The 18343-nt window shown below is 67.8% G+C and overlaps 9 protein-coding genes across 9 annotated transcripts; 4 read left to right on the top strand and 5 right to left on the bottom strand.

Moving 5' to 3' along the window:
* Positions 1–23: 23 nt before the first annotated feature.
* MICPUCDRAFT_26419 (uncharacterized protein) lies at positions 24–1925 on the bottom strand. Its single transcript, XM_003057765.1, has 2 exons — positions 1844–1925; positions 24–1705 (listed from the first exon to the last, which is right to left on the bottom strand). Exon 2 carries the CDS (start codon positions 1649–1651, stop codon positions 131–133), a length of 1521 nt encoding a protein of 506 aa, XP_003057811.1. The 5' UTR covers positions 1652–1705; positions 1844–1925; the 3' UTR covers positions 24–130.
* A 633-nt stretch (positions 1926–2558) lies between these two features.
* On the top strand, positions 2559–3023 carry MICPUCDRAFT_39399 (uncharacterized protein; the record flags this gene model as incomplete). The annotated part of the gene is made up of 1 exon (XM_003058135.1): positions 2559–3023. The coding sequence occupies one exon, from the start codon at positions 2559–2561 to the stop codon at positions 3021–3023; it is 465 nt and encodes a 154-aa protein (XP_003058181.1).
* Positions 3023–3995, bottom strand: MICPUCDRAFT_57398 (uncharacterized protein; the record flags this gene model as incomplete). Its single annotated transcript, XM_003057764.1, has 1 exon — positions 3023–3995. The coding sequence occupies one exon, from the start codon at positions 3993–3995 to the stop codon at positions 3114–3116; it is 882 nt and encodes a 293-aa protein (XP_003057810.1). The 3' UTR covers positions 3023–3113.
* A 535-nt stretch (positions 3996–4530) lies between these two features.
* Positions 4531–5217, top strand: MICPUCDRAFT_11009 (uncharacterized protein; the record flags this gene model as incomplete). Its single annotated transcript, XM_003058134.1, has 1 exon — positions 4531–5217. A coding segment is annotated over one exon (687 nt), but the record flags the coding sequence as incomplete, so codon positions are not given.
* An 893-nt stretch (positions 5218–6110) lies between these two features.
* Positions 6111–7097, bottom strand: MICPUCDRAFT_3206 (uncharacterized protein; the record flags this gene model as incomplete). Its single annotated transcript, XM_003057763.1, has 1 exon — positions 6111–7097. A coding segment is annotated over one exon (987 nt), but the record flags the coding sequence as incomplete, so codon positions are not given.
* A 1012-nt stretch (positions 7098–8109) lies between these two features.
* On the bottom strand, positions 8110–9098 carry MICPUCDRAFT_57395 (uncharacterized protein; the record flags this gene model as incomplete). The annotated part of the gene is made up of 2 exons (XM_003057762.1): positions 8110–8928; positions 9093–9098. The coding sequence occupies 2 exons, from the start codon at positions 9096–9098 to the stop codon at positions 8110–8112; spliced, it is 825 nt and encodes a 274-aa protein (XP_003057808.1).
* A 277-nt stretch (positions 9099–9375) lies between these two features.
* Positions 9376–10854, top strand: MICPUCDRAFT_33054 (ATP-binding cassette superfamily; the record flags this gene model as incomplete). The annotated part of the gene is made up of 1 exon (XM_003058133.1): positions 9376–10854. One exon carries the CDS (start codon positions 9376–9378, stop codon positions 10852–10854), a length of 1479 nt encoding a protein of 492 aa, XP_003058179.1.
* Positions 10855–11384: 530 nt separating this feature from the next.
* MICPUCDRAFT_39394 (uncharacterized protein) lies at positions 11385–11711 on the top strand (the record flags this gene model as incomplete). Its single annotated transcript, XM_003058132.1, has 1 exon — positions 11385–11711. The coding sequence occupies one exon, from the start codon at positions 11385–11387 to the stop codon at positions 11709–11711; it is 327 nt and encodes a 108-aa protein (XP_003058178.1).
* A 276-nt stretch (positions 11712–11987) lies between these two features.
* MICPUCDRAFT_39393 (uncharacterized protein) lies at positions 11988–18200 on the bottom strand (the record flags this gene model as incomplete). Its single annotated transcript, XM_003057761.1, has 1 exon — positions 11988–18200. The coding sequence occupies one exon, from the start codon at positions 18198–18200 to the stop codon at positions 11988–11990; it is 6213 nt and encodes a 2070-aa protein (XP_003057807.1).
* Between the last annotated feature and the right edge of the window lie 143 nt (positions 18201–18343).

The raw sequence follows: 18343 nt of genomic DNA, 5'->3' as shown, positions 1-18343 counted from the left end.
ACGTGTACGCGTGCGGCGGCGATCGTGTGACGCGCGCGCGCGTTGCGTGACTATGATATCACGAGGACGGCCGCGACGGCCGCCCTCGAGTCTAGCTAGTCGAGTTCTACCTACAGGGTACGGCACTCGGTCAAAACGGCGACGCGTCCACGTCGCCGTCGTCCCACATCTCCCCCCCCTCCGCCATCCCTTCCTCTTCTTCCATGCTCAGACGAATGTACTCCTGGCGCGCGAACCGGTCCCACTCCGTCAAGTGCGGCTCCTCGCGCTCTTGGCGAATGAGCACCGGGTCGCGCGTCTCGAACGCGATGAATTTGTTCAGGTTGAACAACACGTTGAAGAAGTTCCCGGCGAGCTTACACCGCCTGAGATCACGCAGAGTGATCTTCCCGTTCTCCGCGGGCTTCAACATGTCGCACATCTGGCACAGAATGTCCTCGAAGAGCACCGGCTCTTGGGACAGGCACTCCATCCTCTGGAGCTGCTCTTCGTAGAAAAACGCGCACTCCGACGGCGAGAGCTCGCTGTCGCCGTCGAGGTCGACGCATCGAAACCAGTACTCCAGCGACAACGGCGTGGACTTGTCCTCCTCGCTCAGGATGAACCACACGAAGTCCTCGTACCCCATCTTGTTCTTCACCCCGGACACGAACCGCCGCGGCGCTTGCGCGAAAACGCGGTCCACGGCGCGGTACGTCAACGCGTGGTTCCCGTACCGAAGCAAATCTTCCTTGTCGATGAGAAAGTCGTGATCCGTGTCGAGCTCCCAAAACTTGCAGTAGATGACGTAGAAGTGCTCGTACGAAAAGTACTTCAAAACTTTGTTGATGTCCTCCTCCTCGTCGACGTGGTTCATCGCCTCGACGAGGTTCGACCGGCGAAGCTCCCTGAGCGTCATCTTCCCGTTCCACGCGGTGTTGCACGCGTAAAATATCCGGTACGTCACCGTCTCGAGGTATCTGTCTTGAAACTCCGGGGAGTCCTTCAAAAACTCCAGCCCAGGGTGCGTGTCGAGGATACACCGCAGGATGCTTCGAAAGTCCGCGTGTTCGAGGTACGCCCTCGGACCGTTCGGGCCGTTCGGCTTCGGGCCTCGTAACACCTCGAACACGCGCGCGTTCGAGTCCGCGTGCTTCCTCAGCGTGCTGTTCCAATATTCCGTGAACTGCGCCCACGTCACGGGCGCCGGCTCTCTCGCCGGCGCCGTCGGCGCGTTCGCCGCCTTCGTCGGGTCGTCCTCGTCCACCTCCATCGGCTCCGTGCCGTGTATCCGGTGCATCACGAGCGGCGCGAAGTACGACGGGAGCTCGCACACCTCCCTCGTGACCCTCCTGAACGCGTCCGCGTCGAGCGCTTCGCCGTCGAAAATCAACGCCGCCTCCGCGAGCTTCGTCGCGCTCTGCTCATCCCCGTACGCTTCTTTGTTCGGTCCAAAGTAAAACCGCGGGATCGCGTCCGGGGCTCGGCGCTTCGCCGCCGCGCTCGCCGCCGCCGCCGCCGCGCGCCGCTTCCCCGGGGACATCGGCGACGCCGGCGGCGTCGCGGCTTTCGACGGCGACAGCGGCGGCGTCGACAACGCCGTCGCGCTGAGCAACGCGTGCGTGGACGACGGCGACAGCGGGGAGCCGCCGATGGTCGGGGTGGAGGGCATCGTCGGCGCTTGCAGCGGTCGCCCGGCTTTCGCGTCCTCGAGGAGGTTCAGGACCTGATCATGGGGTGGTTTATGGGGTGGTGGGGGTGAGCTGCCGTCGTCGATCCGCCCGAGGCGGGTTCAAACGACGGAAACGTCGCGCGTGGAGGGAACGCCCGCGGCGAGATCTGGGCGCCGCGCGCGGGGACGCGCCAGCTTCTGCGAGTCCGCGGACGAGAGCCAGTTCAGGAAGAACTCATCGAGTTTCAGCTTGGACGACGGGAACCGATTTACGTTTTGAAGCTCGTTTCCTGCGTCATGGGAGAGGCGCGGAGGAGGAGGAACGGGCCGTGAGTCAGTTCAAACGTGCGAACGGAGGCGACGTCCGCGGCGACGACGAGGCGCGATGGCGTCTCGTTCCCGACGACCGATCGATGCGAGCGTGGTACACGCACCCGATGTCTCCATGAGGGGCGCCCTCGCGTCCCCGGCGACGTTCACCTTGAGCCCGCCGGCGTCCATGTCGACCCCAGGACGGCCTCGCGCTCTCGCTCGTCGATCGGTGCGTTTGACCTCAACAGCTGTTGTGGTCGCCGAGAGGAGAGATAAACTTTCCGTTCGCGCGAGCGCGCGTCGGTCTCGCCCCGCGCGCGCGCGTCAACGCGCTCGCGGAATCGATCGGCGTTCGCGTGCGAACGCTCGCCCGCGCGAGAATGCCCGTGCTCGTGTCGCGACGCCCGCTGAGGACACACTGGAGGCGAGATTCGAAGGCATCTTTGCACTCTTCGAGCTGACATCGAGGTGGTTCAAAAGTCGACGATCGCGACCGGCCGCCTGCGCTGCGGTCGGCGAACATCAACTTGAGCCGGCTCGCCGTCTCTGAAAGCTAGGGCATTCCGCCGCGGCGCCGTCACTCGACGGGACGCTCATGTGGTCGTTCGCCGCGCGGACGTTACGGTCCACCGCGCTGCGGCCGGCGCTCGCGCCGTGCTCGAGCGGCGCGTCGCACGCCGCGCGCGCGGGGATCGCGACGACGTCCTCCTCGCGCGCGTCCGGCCTCGACTTGTTCGTCGATCCGTGGCGATCGCTCAGCGAGGAGAAGCAAAAGGAGGACGTGATCGGGCGGGAGTGGCAAGCGCGCGAGCTGCGCTTGAAATCGTTCGACGACCTTCACGCGTTATGGTACGTCCTTCTCCGGGAGAAGAACATGCTGCAGACGGAGAAGTACCTCGCGCGTGCGAACCGCGTGCAACCGCGCGCGGCGCATCGCATCGGAAAAGTCCGAAGAACGATGGCCCGGATCAAGCACGTTTTATCGGAGCGCGCCATCGAGGACGCGGGGGACGATTGGAAGAAACGCAAGCAGTTCATGGACATCATCAACGCGAGATAGATGGATGACTGACGAGGTATCATTACATTAGGATCCGCGTAGACAATAATACCGTTCTTCGTTAATACGATCGAAGCGTTAGGCTCGTCGTCACTTCCGCCCGAACCTGCTCTTCGTCTTCTTTTCGACGACGGGCTCCGGCGCCGGCGCCGGGGCGGGCGTCGTCGACGTCACGACCAGCGACGCGCTCGCCTTCCTCAGCGCGTCCCCCATCTCGCTCTCGAACCTCCCCGCGTCTTCCTCGCACGTGAGGGTGTACAGCACCCCGTCCGCGACGACGAGCGTGGTGAGGATCACCCTCCCGACGCTCAACACGTTTTTACTGTACTCGGCGGCGTAATACGTCAGCCCGCCGGGGCCGACGCGCTCGCTCGCGTCGCGGAACACCGCGCCCGCGCCGCCGATGCCGCCGACGCCCTTCGAACGCGCGCTCTCCGCGGATACTAAACGTTTCGCCGCCTCCTCCGCGTTGCCGATGTCCTTCACGGAGGAGATGCCCCCCTCCGGGATGATCTGCTTCGACAGCGATATCGTGTTCCCGGCTTGCCCGGGTCGGGAGTCCCTTAGCAGCATCACCGTGGGCGACACGACGCCGTTCGCGCCGAGGGGGACGTTGACTTCCTCGTACACTCCCGGGACGGTGAGCTTGTACGTCTTGAAGTCGAAGTCTTTCGTGCCCATCGGTTCCGCGTCCGCGGCGCGCGCGGCGAAGGGCGACGACGACGGCGACGACGACGACGACATCACGTTCACCGCGGACGGCATCGCGAGCGCGCACGCGAGCGACAGCGCGGCGCGTCTCGGCAGCGTCGTCGTCGTCGTCGGCGGCGGCGTCGACGTCGCCGTCGTCGTCGCGTCTGAGGCATCCGATGCCGCGCGCGGGGGGACGACCGCGTCGCATCGTTTCATCGATCGACGCGCGGGCGTGCCCACTCGAGAGGAGAAGGCGGTCGATGCGGTGACGGTGGACATCGCGGGGATGGATGAGATGATTTAAGGAAGGAGACGGTGCTGGCGATCGCGAAGCGATGGATGCGTGTGTGTCGGGACGTCTCGCGGGCAGCCGCTCGCGGTGGCAGTGGCGTCGCGGCGTCGCGATCAGCGCGGCCTTATCCCCAGCCGTGACGTGGCGAAATTTTTTCGTTGTTACGAGAAAAACCAGACTCAGATGACCTAACCCCGACGCCGCACTCGTGCCTCGCGCGGGATGGCGGAGCGTCTCGCGTCCGCGTCGAGCATGCAGGCGTCGACGCCGACGCGCCGGCTCATCGCGCTCGATCGTCATCGCCCCCGAGCTCGCGCGCGCGGGTTCTTCTCGCTGTTCGCGTCGAGCTCGACCGAAACGCCCTCGTCGGTCGATCCGGACGCCCGTCCTCCTCCCCGCCCCGCGGTGAAGAAGCCGCACGTGGACGGTCGAAGGCAGTTCAGCGACGTCCCGGACGGCCTCGCGAGCGTGGAGAGAATCGTCACGGACGCGCAAGTCCGGACGTTTCGCGACTCCATCAGAGGGAAGCTCCTGCTCGCGCCGCTGACGAAGGGCGGGAATCTGCCGTTCCGGAGGCTGTGCGTGTCCCTGGGATGCGAAGTCACCGTGAGCGAGATGGTCTTCGCGCGATTCGCGCTGAAGAAGAACCCGGTCGAGCTCGCGAGGCTTCGAAAGCACGACAGCGAAACGCTCTTTGGGGTCCAGATCGCGACGAATCAAATCACGGAAGGCGTCAACGCGGGGCGACTCGCGCACGAAGCCGGCGCCGACTTCGTGGACCTCAACTGCGGGTGCCCGATTCACGAGACGTGGAAGCGCGGCCTCGGCGCGGCGCTGTTGAAGAAACCGAGGAAGCTCGAGCGTTTAGTCCGCGGCATCGCGGACGGCATTCCAATCCCGTTGACCGTGAAGATTCGCCTGGGCGCGGGGTCGTCGGAAGCGCCCGCGCACGCGCTCGCCGAGGCGGTGGAAAACGCCGGCGCCGCCGCGGTCGTGATTCACGGCAGAACGAAAGAAGCGCGATACACGAAAGCCGCGAACTGGGAGACGATCGGGGCGATACAAGCCGAGCGAGGGATCCCCGTCGTCGGGAACGGCGATATATTGACCCGGTACGAGTTAAACGATCGAATGGGGATATCGAACGCGCACGCGGCGATAGTGGGACGCGGCGCGCTCATCAAGCCGTGGATTTTCAAAGAGGCGAAGGAAGGGATCGATTGGGAGCCATCCGCGGAGGAAAGGATCGCGGTGTATCTCACCCTGTGCGGGTACTTCCAGGACCACTTCCGCGCGGACGAGCTCGGTAAGAAACGGTACATGGAGTTCATGCCGTGGCACTTCGGTTTCTTTTGTCGGTACCGTCCTCTCCCGGAGGCGATGTACGGAGAGATGGCGAGTCGGTACCCGCTGCTGCAGACGCGCCTCGGGATCGTCGCCGCGAAGGAAGTGGAAGGCATGGACGGCGATGAACTGCCCGCGCTCGAGCGTTTACTGCGGTGCGAGAGCGAGGAAGCGCACGCGAGGATGTCCGAGGCGTTGTGGGACGCCCTAGGGTCTGTGGAGAGAGCCGTGGAGTTGTTCGAAGACATCGCGCAGGACGGATCGCTCGAGCGGTGGGAACGCGAAGCCGAGGTGGCGAGACGCTCAGGGCGGGGAGGCGACGAAGGGATGGGCGGCGGGGACGCGATCCGCGGGTAAACGTAGGTGCGTACGTAGTATCTAGCGTAATAAGGACTACCGTGTACTATTATCGGCTATGAATCAACTCGCGTGGGCTACGCGCCGCGTGGCGGCGCGGGCGGGACAAACGCCGGCGCGGACGCTCGGAGTTTTAACCCATCGCCGACATCCGCGGCGCCAGCAACGGCCGCGATCGACGCGCCCGCGAACTTCTCCTCCAAACTCGCGCCGCCGCCGCCGCCGCCGCCGCCGCCCGCGAGGATATCTCCCTCGTCGTCGTCCTGCTCCTCCGCGTCCTCCCTCTCCGCGGCCGCGGCCTCGTCGTCGGTGTCGTCCTCCTCGCTCAGGGCTTCCTGTTCGTCGCGAATCATGCGTTCCATCTCCGCGCGTTTCTCCATCACCCTCGCCTTCGCCTCCGCCTCGAGCATGATCGACGGCGACGTGAACGAGAAGCCTTGGAACACGTCCTTGTCCGTGCTCCCTGGCGTGCCCGCGAGCGAGTCTACAGCGTCTTTTGTCGTCCACTGCTCGTCGAAGTTTGCGACGCACATCTCGCCCTCCACGGTGGGGCGAAACGGCGGCGAGACGCCTCGGACTTCGATTTTGTTCCAATTCACGCTCGAGAAAAACTTGTGCCTCCGGACGTTGTCGCCGCCGTCCGGGCCGGACCCTAAACGCTTCCCCTGATCCCGCGTCAAGAACGTCTTGATGAGGTTCATCGCGTCCGCGGGAAGGAACGACGGCATCTTGAGCTTGCACGAGCAGATCGCTTTTTTAATCGCCGGCTTGTTCTTCCCGCGAAACGGAAGCTCGCCGGTGAGCATCTCGTAAATCAAAACGCCGACGGACCACCAGTCCGCAGCTTTGTCGTGCCCTTTCGCTTCTAATATCTCGGGCGCCATGTAATCTATGCTGCCCACGAGCGAGTTCGCGCGCTTCTCCGAGGAAGGGTCTTGGCGCTTCGCGAGCCCAAAGTCCGTCAGCTTGACGTGCCCTTCCGAGTCGAGAAGAATATTCTCCGGCTTCAAGTCGCGGTGCATGATGTTCAACGAGTGCAGGTGCGATATCGCGCACACGATCTCGCTCGCGTAGAACCTCGTCAGGTTCGTGTCGAACAGACCTTGCCGGTACAGCCAAAAGAATAGGTGACCGCCGTTGATGAAGTCCAGTATGAGGTACAACTTCTGCGACGTTTGGAACGAATACCGCAGCGTGACGATGTACGGGTGGTGAATCACCGTGAGGATGTCGCGTTCGGCGCGCATGTAATCGCACTGGTCCCTCTCGATGATGACGTCCTTCTTCATGACCTTCATCGCGTACACGCTCCCGCACGTGCGCTTCTTCACCTGAAACACCTTCCCGAACGCGCCCCCACCGACGAGACACAGCATCTCGAAGTCGTCCGGCGTGAGCTTCCGCTCCGAACCGCCCGGCCCGCGCGTCGGCGCGAGGTTGTGCAGCAGCGTGCTGTCGATCCGTCGCAGCGGCGACCCGGGAACCGCGGCGCCCGGGGACGGCGTGGCGGCGTCCTCCCCGCCGAGCGTGGAGGACAGCAGCGACTTCGTGAGCCCGCCGCCGCCGCCCGTGGACGGCGTCGACGGCTGCGGCCCCGCGGAGCTGCCCTCCGGCGACGGCGACGGCACGCGGGGGGGCGCGTCGTCGGGACCGGGCCCCGCGGGCTTCGATCGCGCGAGATCGCCCGCGACGGCGTCCCACGCCTCGTCCAGCGTCGGCGCGCGCGGGGACGTCGGCGTCGTCGTCTGGTCGAACCCGCTGATCGTGTTGCTCGCCGCGGCGGGCCTCGGCGGCTTGCCCGCGCTGCGGTTCGGCCCCGACGGCGGCGGCGCGTCGGCCCCGACGCGCGTCGCGGTCGCGCCGGGCGTGGGGCCGAGCATCCCCGGGTGCGCGCGCTCCGTCGTCGGCGTCGTCGCCGGCGCGTTCGCCTTGCGCAGCGGGCTCCTGGGCCCGTCGAAGAGCTCGTCGAAGTCCATGTCGTCCTCGTCGTCGGGGATGCCCTCGGAGGTGGCGCGCCGCGGCGGCGTCCCGGGGATGTGGTACTGCATGGTCCCGGGACCGTCTTCGCGCGCGCTTTTGCGCGTGCTTTATCAGATTCTGTCCCCTCGAGGCCGTCCGAACGCGCGACGCGCGAGCGACGCGCGCGACGCGACGCGCGCGAACGACGGCGGCTCCCCGCGACCGCGACCGGGACGCGCGCGACGCGACGAAGCGCGACGCGGTGGCGACGACGGACGGGGTAGGCGCGGGAGGCGATGGCGCGGCGCCGCGTTTGAAGCCTCTCAGCCGCCGGCGCGAAACGACGACCGCGTTTTCACGCACCGAAATCGCGGGCGATCAGATCGCGGCTCACGCGCCGGAGATCTCGCGCGCGTTCAACGTGGAAGAGCGTTTTTCGCGCTATTTCGGTCTATACTCGAGGAACCAAAGGTCCTCGTTCTCTTCCGCTACCCCCCCCACCGTGTGCTGCGTCGCGTCTAGGAACAGCTCGTCGCACGTCTCGAAGAACGGGACGTCCGCGAAGAGCTTCTCGCGCGCGAAGTAACTCACCACCGCGGCGCCGCGCTCGCCCTCGCCCGCCTCGCCGCCGCCGCCGCCGCCGCCGCCGCGCTCCCCGCCGAACGCGCACAACCGTCGCATCGTCCGCGCTAACGCCCTCGCGGTCTCCTCCCTGTGCCCATACAACACGTCGGAACACACGACCAGGTCGAACGTCCCGAGCGCGCGCGCCGCGTCCGCGTCCCCCCACGGGCACGCGCGCACGCGGACCCGTCCGCCGCCGCCGCCGCCGCCGTCGTCGCCGTCGTCGCCGTCGTCGTCGTCGTCGTCGTCGCGCACTTCGAGACCGTTCAGCGCCGCGTTCGCGCGAAGCAGCTCGAGCTCGGACGCCAAGTCCGTCAACACCACCTCGCGCGCGCCCAACTTCGCGGCGACGATCCCCGGCAGCCCCGGCCCGGCGCCGAGCTCGACGACTCTTTTCCCTCGCACCCGCGTCGTCGCGTTTTCGCACAGCCACGTCGCCATCGGCGCGGCGCCGTCCCATACGAACCGCGCGGTCGCGTCGCGCGTCGCGTGGTCGCGGTCCTTCTCGAGGTCTTGACGGACGGCGACGACGTCGGTTCCCAGCGCGGCGTGCGCGAACTCGATCGCCGTCGCGTCGTGGTCGACGCCGACGAACGCTCGCGCGGTCTTTCCCGCGGACGCGCGCGTGGGCACCTCCTGTCAGGTGGAGAAAGCGTCGGGGCGCCGGAGGTGGGCACGGGGGAAGGACGATCGCGGTGAGACGAGTCGAGGAGGCGAGCGGCGACGCGACGCGGAGCGCGGGCGCGCTGAGATGGGCGCGCGGACGCGGAGACGAGCGAGCGTTTCATCGTCGGTCGCACCTCCATCGCGCGTCGCGCCCCTCGGCGCGCGCTCGCCTCTCCCGCTTCCGAGATCGAATCCGCGCGCCTTCACCCTCGGCCCGCGACGAGGGCGAGGGTTCTGTTCCTCCGAGACTGCTGGACCCTGAAAGATAACGTCGTCGACGCGGCGCACGCGCGCACACCGACGCCGCGCGCGCCACACGCGCGCCTCGCGACTCCCCTCTCGCGCGCGTTCGCGGACGATACCACCGTCATCACCGCTCACCTCTCCCGAGGCGTCGACCGCGAAGTCGCGCGCGCGATGTCCGCGCGCGTTTCCAGCGCGACCCCCCGCGCGGCGGCGGCGGCGAAATTCGTCGCCGGGTCGCGAAGACGGACGACGACGTCGTCGTCGCGCGTCGCGACGCGACGCGTCGCCGCGGCCGCGACCGCGGCGGAGGCGTCGACGATAGAGGACAAATGGATCGCGGGCAGCGTCGAGCGATGCGCGATCGGCGCGGGCGTCGAGAGCCTCCGCGCGGGCGCGGTGACGCAGCTCGCGCGCGCGCGCATGCCGACGTCGCGCGCGGAAGAGTTTCGATTCACGGATCTCGCGCCGCTTCTCACGAAGCAACCCACGGCCGCGGACGCGTCCAAGGCGGACGACGTCGACGCCTCCGCGTGGACGTTCGAGGCTGCGAGCGCGTCGAGGGTCGTCCTCGTCGACGGCGTCTTCAGGGCGGACAAGTCGTCGATCGATGCCATCGCGAAGGGAGGCGCGAAGATCTCCGTCTCCGCCGCCGCCGCGGGCGACGCCGCCCCCCCGGCCGCGCTCGGGTCGATGACGTCCACCGGCCGAGGCGGCGTCCTCGCGTCCTTGAACGCCGTCATGGCGTCCGACTTCGTTCACGTCGACGTCCCCGCGGGCGTGACCCTGGACGTCCCGATCCACATCGTCCAGCTGTCCACGAGCGGGGACGACGCCGCGGAGTTGTCGTCGAGCGCGCCGCGGATCGTGATCACCGTGGGCGAGCGCGCGTCCGTCGAGGTCGTCGAGGAGTTCGCGCCCGCGCCCGGGGTGAGCGACGACGCGTGCGGGTACTGGCACAACGGCGTGTGCGAGATTGTGATCGAGAAGGACGGACGCGTGACGCACGCGATGGTCCAGGCGCAGACGCGAAACGCCGTGCACACGCGTTTGACGACGCTGACGCAAGCGGAGAGCAGCACGTACGCGCTCGCGGAGGTGAACGTCGGCGGGAAGATTGGTCGACACGACCTCGGGATCGAGCAGCTCGGGCCGAGGACGGTCACGGAGCTGTCGTGCTTTAACCTCGCGGGCGCGGGGCAGTGCATGGACTTGCACTCGAGCGTCACGCTGGACCACGAGGAAGGGAAGACCGACCAGGTGCACAAGTGCATCGTGTCGTCCGCGAGCGGCAGAGGGGTGTTCGACGGGAACGTCAAAGTGAACAAGCTCGCGCAGAGGACGGACGCGGGGCAGATCTCGCGTAATTTACTCCTCGTCCCGAAGGCGACGGTGAACGTGAAGCCAAACTTACAAATCGTCGCGGACGACGTCGTGTGCACGCACGGCTGCACCGTGAGCGACCTCGAGGAGGAGGAGCTGTTTTACATTCAGTCCCGGGGGTTGTCTCCCGCGGTCGCGCGGTCGCTGCTCGTCGCCGGGTTCGGGTTGGAGATTGTGAGCAAGCTCCCGGGGGGGAAGGACATTCGAGACCGCGTCGGCGCGCTCGTGAAGGCGTCGCTGGATAAAGACGACGTCCAGCTGGTCGCGTGAGCGAGGCGCGGGACGCGCGTCGTGCGTGCGCGACGAGTATTCATTGAAATGGAAACGTTCCTTTCGTTCTTCGTGATGTCGTGTGCTCGCAGATCTTCGCGCGCGAGGCGATCAGCGCCTGGATACCGTAGTGTAGTTCCTCGACAGAGCCGACACTCAACGCGCTCGCGAGCGAGAAAATTCATTTCTAACCTGTCGAGAAATTGGGCCGCGAAGCTCACTTCACACGAGGTTTAAAGCGCGAGATCTAGCGCGTCTGCCGTCATATCTCGCGACGCCAGCCTCGCTGTGCCTTCAAGACACGCACTTCACTTCGTCGAATACTCCAGGTACGCGCGGCGCGGACTCGTCGCGAACCCGACAACGTGCCCCCGCCCCCCGCGCGGACGTCTCCCGCGCCGGATTTCAAAACTTGGCACCAGATCGTCCGTCGAGTGCCCACAGCTGCGATTTGAACCCGCCCGCGGACCCCTCCCCCGCGTCGTCCGCGGTCGCTGACGCGCCCCCTTCCCTCCTTCCACGATCGCAGGATGGACACCTCCGCCCCCGCCCCCCGCGTGAACGGCGAGCTCATGTCTCGGTTCGCCGGCAAGAAGGTCCTCCTCGTCGGCAAGACGGAGGGATCCGACGGCTCCACCGTCACGCTGCGCACCTCGGACGACAAGGTCGTGACCGTGACCCTCGCCGCGGACTCCCCGGCGATCACGACCGCGTTCGTCGAGTTCGAGGGCATCTGCAACGGCGAGGGCAGCCTCACCGAGGTGTCCCACGTCGACTTCGGCGACGAGTTCGACATGTACACGTACAACGAGCTCGCGAAGGAGTCCAACGGCCGCAGCGCGGCGCTCTTCATGTGATCGGTCCGATGGATCGATCGATCGTCGATCGCGAGAGGAGAGGAGAGGTGGTCTGGTCTGGTCTGGTCTTACTTGAGGGGGTCGCGTAGCGGGTTTAATAGATGAAGACGATATTTCGTTCGTGCTATCGTCGCGTCGCGTATCGTGCCGTGTGCATCACAAACGTGGTTCTCGTCTCGTCGTTCCTCTCGCGTTCTGTTCGCTCTCGTCGCGCCGTCGTCGTCATCGTACAAACGCGTATTTTTTTTTTTCTCTCCTTCCCGGCCAGGCCGCGCCTTAAAGCTCGACCATGGCGACCTGCTTCTTCACCTCTTCCCTGTGCTTCTGCCTCTTTATACGCCGCGTTATCACGATCGCGAGCACGGTCACGAGCCCCGTGGCGACGAAGAGGCACCCCAGCGCGATCCCCACGGTCCGCCCCGGGTTCTCGCGCGTCCGCATTCGCGTCCGCGTCTCGACGACGGGCGCGCTTCCGCCCGCCGCGGCGCCGACGGCGACGAGAAAATCCGTCGTGCTCTTCCCCCCGAGCTCGTCCACGGCCGCGATTCTGAACGCGTACGCCGTGGGACCGCCGCCGCCGTCGCCGTCGCCAGTCGTCGCTGACGCGGCCGCAGCGCGGACGCCGCTCGCGTTGAACGTAAACTCCCCCGTCTTCGGGTCCACCGCCGCCCCCGGCGCGCCCGCGCCTTCGAGGACGTAGACCACGTCCACGTCATCCACGGACGCGTCCGCGTGGACGGTGAACGTGAACACGTCCCCGTCTTCGATCGTCGTCGCGGCCGCGCCGAAGACGATCTCCGGGGTCGTCGTGAACGCCGGCGGGTCGTGCGAAATTTCGCACGCGGCTCCGGCGTACCCGCGCGCGCACTCGCACGCGAAACGCGGCGTGAGGTCGACCCACCGCTCGCGCGGCGCGAGGGAACACCCGCCGTGGGGACCGACGCCGCGCTCGCTGCAGTTGCGCGAGAGCGCGGGGTCCATCCCCGGGCACGCGGCGGAGCTGCACCCGTCCGCGGGCGTCGCGAGACCGGGCGCGCACGCCGGGCATTTCGACGGCGCTTCGCACCGATAGGCGTACGCCTTGACGGTCACGTCGCGCGCGTACGCCTCCCACGGCGTCGCGTTGAGGGTCACGTTCGTCGACGCGGAGGACGCGTTCGAGATGATCGACGCGTCGAACATCTCGTTCAGCATCATGTTCCCGTCCCTCCCGCCGTACGAGATCGTGGGTATCTTAATCTCCGCCGGGTCGTGCGATCCGATCCAGTTGTCGGCGGCGCCTTCGTCGAAGTCGTCGTTGACGAGGATCACGGCGACCGCGCCGGCGGCTTGGCACGCGAGCGTTTTCGCGCTGAACGGGCACGTGCCGCGGACGACGAGGCAGACGTTCCCGCGCACGTCCTCCGCGTTCTTCAGCGGCCCGCACGCCTCGAGATCGACGTTGTTCGAATCGTTCGGCTCGCCCTGAAACGCGAGCGTCGGCCGCTCCGCGACGCTCCCGACCGCGAGAAGGTCGCCGGGAAACCGACCGTAGTATTTTCTCACGTCGCCGTAGACGTAAAAGTACGCCCGGTCGTCCACGTCGGCCGGCGTCGCGAGGCCCAGGACGACGCGTCCTTCCACGGGGCCGTGTCCGGCGTCCCGGGGGAGGTCGCGCACGCGTCCGGACGAGTGCCCGTCGCCGAGGTAGCAGTGCTTCGCCGCCGCCGCCGTCGCCGTCGTCGTCGTCTCGTTCACGTCCCCGCACGCGCCGTACGCGGGCTCGTAGATATCCGCGGGCATCAACGAGTGATCCACCGGGAGCACGACGGACGACCCCGTGGACCCGCTCGTCGGTCCTAATCGCGCGTACGTCCCCGACGGCGCGTAAATCTCCATCACGAGCTGATCGTCCGCGTACTCGCACTGGTTGTGCGCGTTCGGCACGCGCGACCCCTCGAGCGCGACGTCTAACGCGAACGCGCGCAGCGCCTCGCCCGCGGAGACGTGCACGACGCCGTAGTACGTCCCAGGGCGCGCGTTGTGGAGCTTGATCCACGCGTCCGGTTCGTCCGTCGCGGAGACGACGCCGTCGAGGAACCCGCCGTCGTCGAGCGTCGGTATCGAGCCGTGCCGGACCGCGAGCTCGACCTCCGTGCCGGTGCCGCCCGACGACGTGGCGTTTTCGTCGCCGGGCTGCCGTTTCGTGAAGACGATCGACGCGTCTTGGCCCGTGCAGTTGACGCGGAACGTAAAGAAGGTAAACTCGCCGAGGGATAAAGCCTCGTCGTGCCGCGTCGGCGCCGCCGCGTCGGCGTCGACGGGCATCATCCTCGCGAAGCACGACGCGCCGAAGTACCCTTCCTCGCACGCGCACACGCCGGCTTTCAAATCGCACGTCCCGTGCCCGCTGCAGTCCGGGACGACGCACGACGCCACGGAGGACACGCGGACACCGAGTGAGAACGTCAAAGACTCGCCGCCGTGAATGTCGTTGTACACGGCGACGTACCACCGGCGTCGCAGCGCCGCGGGGAGACGCCAGCGGTCGACGAGACCGTCGAGGACGCCGCCGTCGATGTCGTAGTCGAAGTCGAAGTCGAAGTCGAGCGTCGCGTTCACGGTGGTCACGGTCTTCTCGGGATCCGATGCGTCGGCGTCGCGCCCGGCGACGAGCGCGAGCGCGGCCTCGGCTTCGCGCTTGTTCAGCTCGGCGGCGACGGACGTGACGTCGCCGCCGAGGCCGCCGCCGACGCCGCCGGCGCCCCCGCCCTCGCCGCGCGGATCGCGTGGATCGATCTTCAGCGTCCGGACGAGCATCGCGCCGCTCTCGGTCCATACCACGTCGCCGTCGCCCGCGTTCTCGTCAGACGCGTCGTACGCGTCCACGCACCCGGACGCCGCGCCGAGGATAGAGTCGCAGTGCGCGGGTATGGCCCCGCGTCGCGCGAAGACCCTCGGCGCGCTCGCCTGATGCAGCGGAAAGGTGAGGTTCACGACCAAAAACTTCGCGTCCGCCGGGACGTCCACGAACCGATACTCGAAGTGCCCCTCCGGCACGAACCCGGCCGCGGTCCCGACGTCGTCGACCAGCGGGATCTCCACCGGGGAGACGGAGCACCCGGGACCGAAGAACCCCGGGTCGCAGCGACACGCGGGCGTCGTCGTCGGTAAACACTCCCCGACGCCGTTGCAGTCGTTCACGCACGCGGGCGCGGCGTTCGAGGACGCGGACGCGCGTATCGTGTACGTCATGTCCGCCGCGAACCGCGCGCTCTCGTGCTGCGACAGCGTCCCGGACGGGGACCCGATCCTGGAGTTGTACACGCCGACGTAGTACCGACCGTCGCCGGGCGGGGCGGGGGCGACGGCGTCGGCGTCGGCGTCGTCGACCGCGAGCGGGAACACGAGGCCGTGCTCGTCCCCGACCGCGCAGTCGATCCCGGTGCAGTACGCTGACTCGACGTCCTGGTAGTCGTGGCCGATCGCGACGCGCTCGCGGAAGAGGACCGCGACGGTGCCGTTCCACCTCGAGTCGGGGGGCTCGGAGGCGAGGTTCTCGCCGCCCGTCGCCGCGTCGTCTGGTTTGAAGTCGTCGTAGCTCTCGAACAGCTCCATGAACAGGACGCCGTCCTCGGGGACGTCGAACGCGACGACGTTGAGGTTAGAGATGGCGAAATCGCTGCCGCCGCCGCCGCCGCCGCCGTCGACGTCGACCGACCTGCCCCCCGCGTCGGACGTCCCGCCGACGACGACCTTCGTCCCGGAGGCGGCTAAATCAGACGGACACGCGATCGCTTCGTACCCGCGCGAGCCGCTCTCGAACGCGAGGCACGCCTCGCTGACGTACGACGGGAACGTCGCCTCGACGCTGAGGTCGTACCGAAGCCCGATCACGCGCGCGTTCGCGGGGACCGCGCCCGTGAGGTTGATACGAGAGTTTCCCGCGTCCGCGAGCGCCGCGACGCCGACGCCGTTCGCGTCCGGGTCCAGAGCGATCACCGCCTCGCGCACCGTGGACGAGTACACCGCGGCGAACGCCGCGGGGGGACCTCCGCGCTTGACGTACACGAGCGGGAACGCGTCGCGTTGGATCTTGTCGATCTCGATGAGGACGGAGTGCAGACGCTCGTCGTCGTCGTCGTCGTCAGCGCCGCCGCCGGCGAACGCGGGGAGGTCGAGGACGAAATAATCCCACGCGCCGTTCTCGAGCGTCCGCGTGACGTCCGCGTCCAGGGCGAGCGTCGTGAGCTCGTCCTGGCAGTACGCCCCGGTCGCGTTCGGCGCGCACGAGCACGTCCAGTCGCGCGCGGTCGCGTCCACGAACACGGCGGCGTCGGATGGTTCGATATCGCCGCCGCTGCCGCCGCCGCCGCATTTTCCGTTCCCGCCGCACGCGAACGGGCACGACGGCTCCCCCGGGGTCACGTACGTCGCCCTCAGCTCGTACTCGAGCGCGTCCCCGCTGTACGACGGATGGTTCCAAACGCCGACGTAGAACCCGTCCCCGACGTCGAGCCGCGCCTCCGGGGGGATCACGATCGAGGCGTAGTCCATGCCAATCTCCGCCGCGGTGACCGTCTTTTCGTAGCCGGACGCGAACGCCTCTGGGGGCGGGAACTGAAAGTCCGCGTTGCCGTACCCGGTGACGTGGCAGTGCACGTCCCCGTACGGCCCGCTGCCCCAGAACGCGGCGCACGTGATGTCCGGGGACGGGACCTCGATCCCGCCGTCGGCGTCGATCGCGTCGTTCGAAGCCGTCGCGAAGAGCATCGGGGACGCCGCGGGGGTGCCGCCGTGGGACAGCTCCACGAGAAGCGGATGGTTTTTGTGCTCGTCGACGTTCTTCGGCGAGGGGACGAACGCGTACGCCCACTGACCGATGTGTAACGTCGGCATTTTGACCGTTTCTCCCCCGGGCTCGAGCGTCGCCGCGACGTGCTCGCAGTGCTCGCCGACGACGAGCGCGTCGCCCGCCGCGTCGACGCCGTCGACGTCCGCGCCGTCGCCGCCGCCGCCGCAGCGGCACGTCCCGGCGTCGCACACGCCGCCGCCGTCGCCGCACCGCTTCAAACACATCTCGTCCACGTCGTCGCTCAGCGTCGCGCTCAGGGTGAAATTCACCCCGTTCACCGCGCCCTCGAACCCGGGACGGGGACCCCACCACTGGATATCGTCGTGGACGGTTCCGGCGAGGAACCTCGGCAGCGGCGTCGTCTCGGTGTTCGTCACGCCGACGATCCAAGTCCCCGGGGTCAGGACCACCTTCGCGCGCCCGTCCGCGTACTTGGGCGAGTACGCCTCGTTCGTGACGTACAGATGGTGGTGATCCGCGTGCGTGTCCCAGTCGCGGGCGTCGACGAGGGCGTTGTAATGCGGCGTCGGGTGCGCGGGAAGCAGGACGTCCCGTCGCGGGAACGCGTCTCGCCCGCGGAGACTCCGCACGAGCGGCTGCCCGCCGAGCCTGAACGCGTTCGCGTCGCCGGCGACGCGAACGTTGGGCGGGATGTCCGCGGGGCCTCGCGCGTCCGTGTTGGCCCAGCGGCAGCCCGGGTACGGCCCGCAATCGCCGCCGTCCTTCGTCGCGAAATCGTCAAAGTACGTGACGGCGTCGTCCGCGGCGTCGTCCGCGGCCGCGCCCGGGTTTCCCCTCTTCCCCGCCGCTTTCGGATCGCCGCTCATCGCCGCGGACGCGTTCGCGAGCATCAACATCGGCCTCGCGCCGTCGCTGTCGCCGTTCGGGAACGTCAGCTCGAGCTTCAGCATCAGCCCGGGCGGGTCGCTCGGGACGTCGACGCGAAAGTATCGGTACTCGCCGACGCCGACGCTTCCGTTCACGCCGACGCCGTCGCCGGGGATGCGCGGCACCGGGATGCTGCAGTCCGCGCCCACGTGGTCATCGTCGCAGACGCACAGTCCGTCGACGCATCGACCGCTGTCGCCGCCGCCGCCGCCGCCGCCGCCGCCGCGGCAGTCGTTGTAACACGAGCCGTCGGCGAGCCAGACGGCTTCGAACCCGGCGTCGCGGTTCTCCTCCGCGGTGACGAACTCGAGCTTCAGCGCGGTGACGTTCTCGAACCGCGCGGCCGTCAGCGGAGGGAGGATGCCCGTGTACGCCGCGAGCGGGTTCGGGGACGACGCGTCGGAGACGTCGGTGACGTAAAGAAAGTCGTCGTCGAACACGGTCTTGAAGGAGGGAAAGACGAGGGTTATCCCCGCCGCCGCGGTCGTCGTCCCCTCCGTCGCGTTCGCGCTCGCGCTCGCGCCGGACACTTCCGGGCGGATGATCCACGTGCAGTTGCTGTTCGGGAGGTACGTCCCGCGCTCGCCGCTGCCGTCGGAGACGACCCCGCGTTGGGACGACGCCGCGGCCGCGTCGAGCCACGCGCACGTCGAAGTCGAGGGGGCGTCTTCGGGGAGCGGCGGGGACCGCGCGACGGCGCCGCGCGCGAGCGCGAGGAGCGCGAGGAGCGCGAGCGCCGCGCCGCGATCGCGCGGGTGGAGGCGCATGATCTCGCGTTGTGGCGGATCTCGCGCGGGGAGGAGTGGGGAGAGCGCGCGCCGCCGCCGCGGTCCTCGTCACGTCGTCCGATACCGAACGTCGTTGTTTTCGGTAAAGTGAAAAAAGCCAGAACCGACCGTCGCACCGCTAA

The sequence above is a fragment of the Micromonas pusilla genome (genome assembly GCF_000151265.4).
Source record: "Micromonas pusilla CCMP1545 genomic scaffold MICPUCscaffold_4, whole genome shotgun sequence".
In the NCBI taxonomy this organism is placed as follows: domain Eukaryota; kingdom Viridiplantae; phylum Chlorophyta; class Mamiellophyceae; order Mamiellales; family Mamiellaceae; genus Micromonas; species Micromonas pusilla.
The sequence above is the reverse complement of the archived record's forward strand: the minus strand, read 5'-3'. Positions and strand labels throughout refer to the sequence as shown.

Excerpts from the sequence above, each read along its gene's own strand:
- MICPUCDRAFT_26419 (XM_003057765.1), bottom strand. The coding sequence starts at position 1,651 with ATGCCCTCCACCCCGACCATCGGCGGCTCCCCGCTGTCGCCGTCGTCC.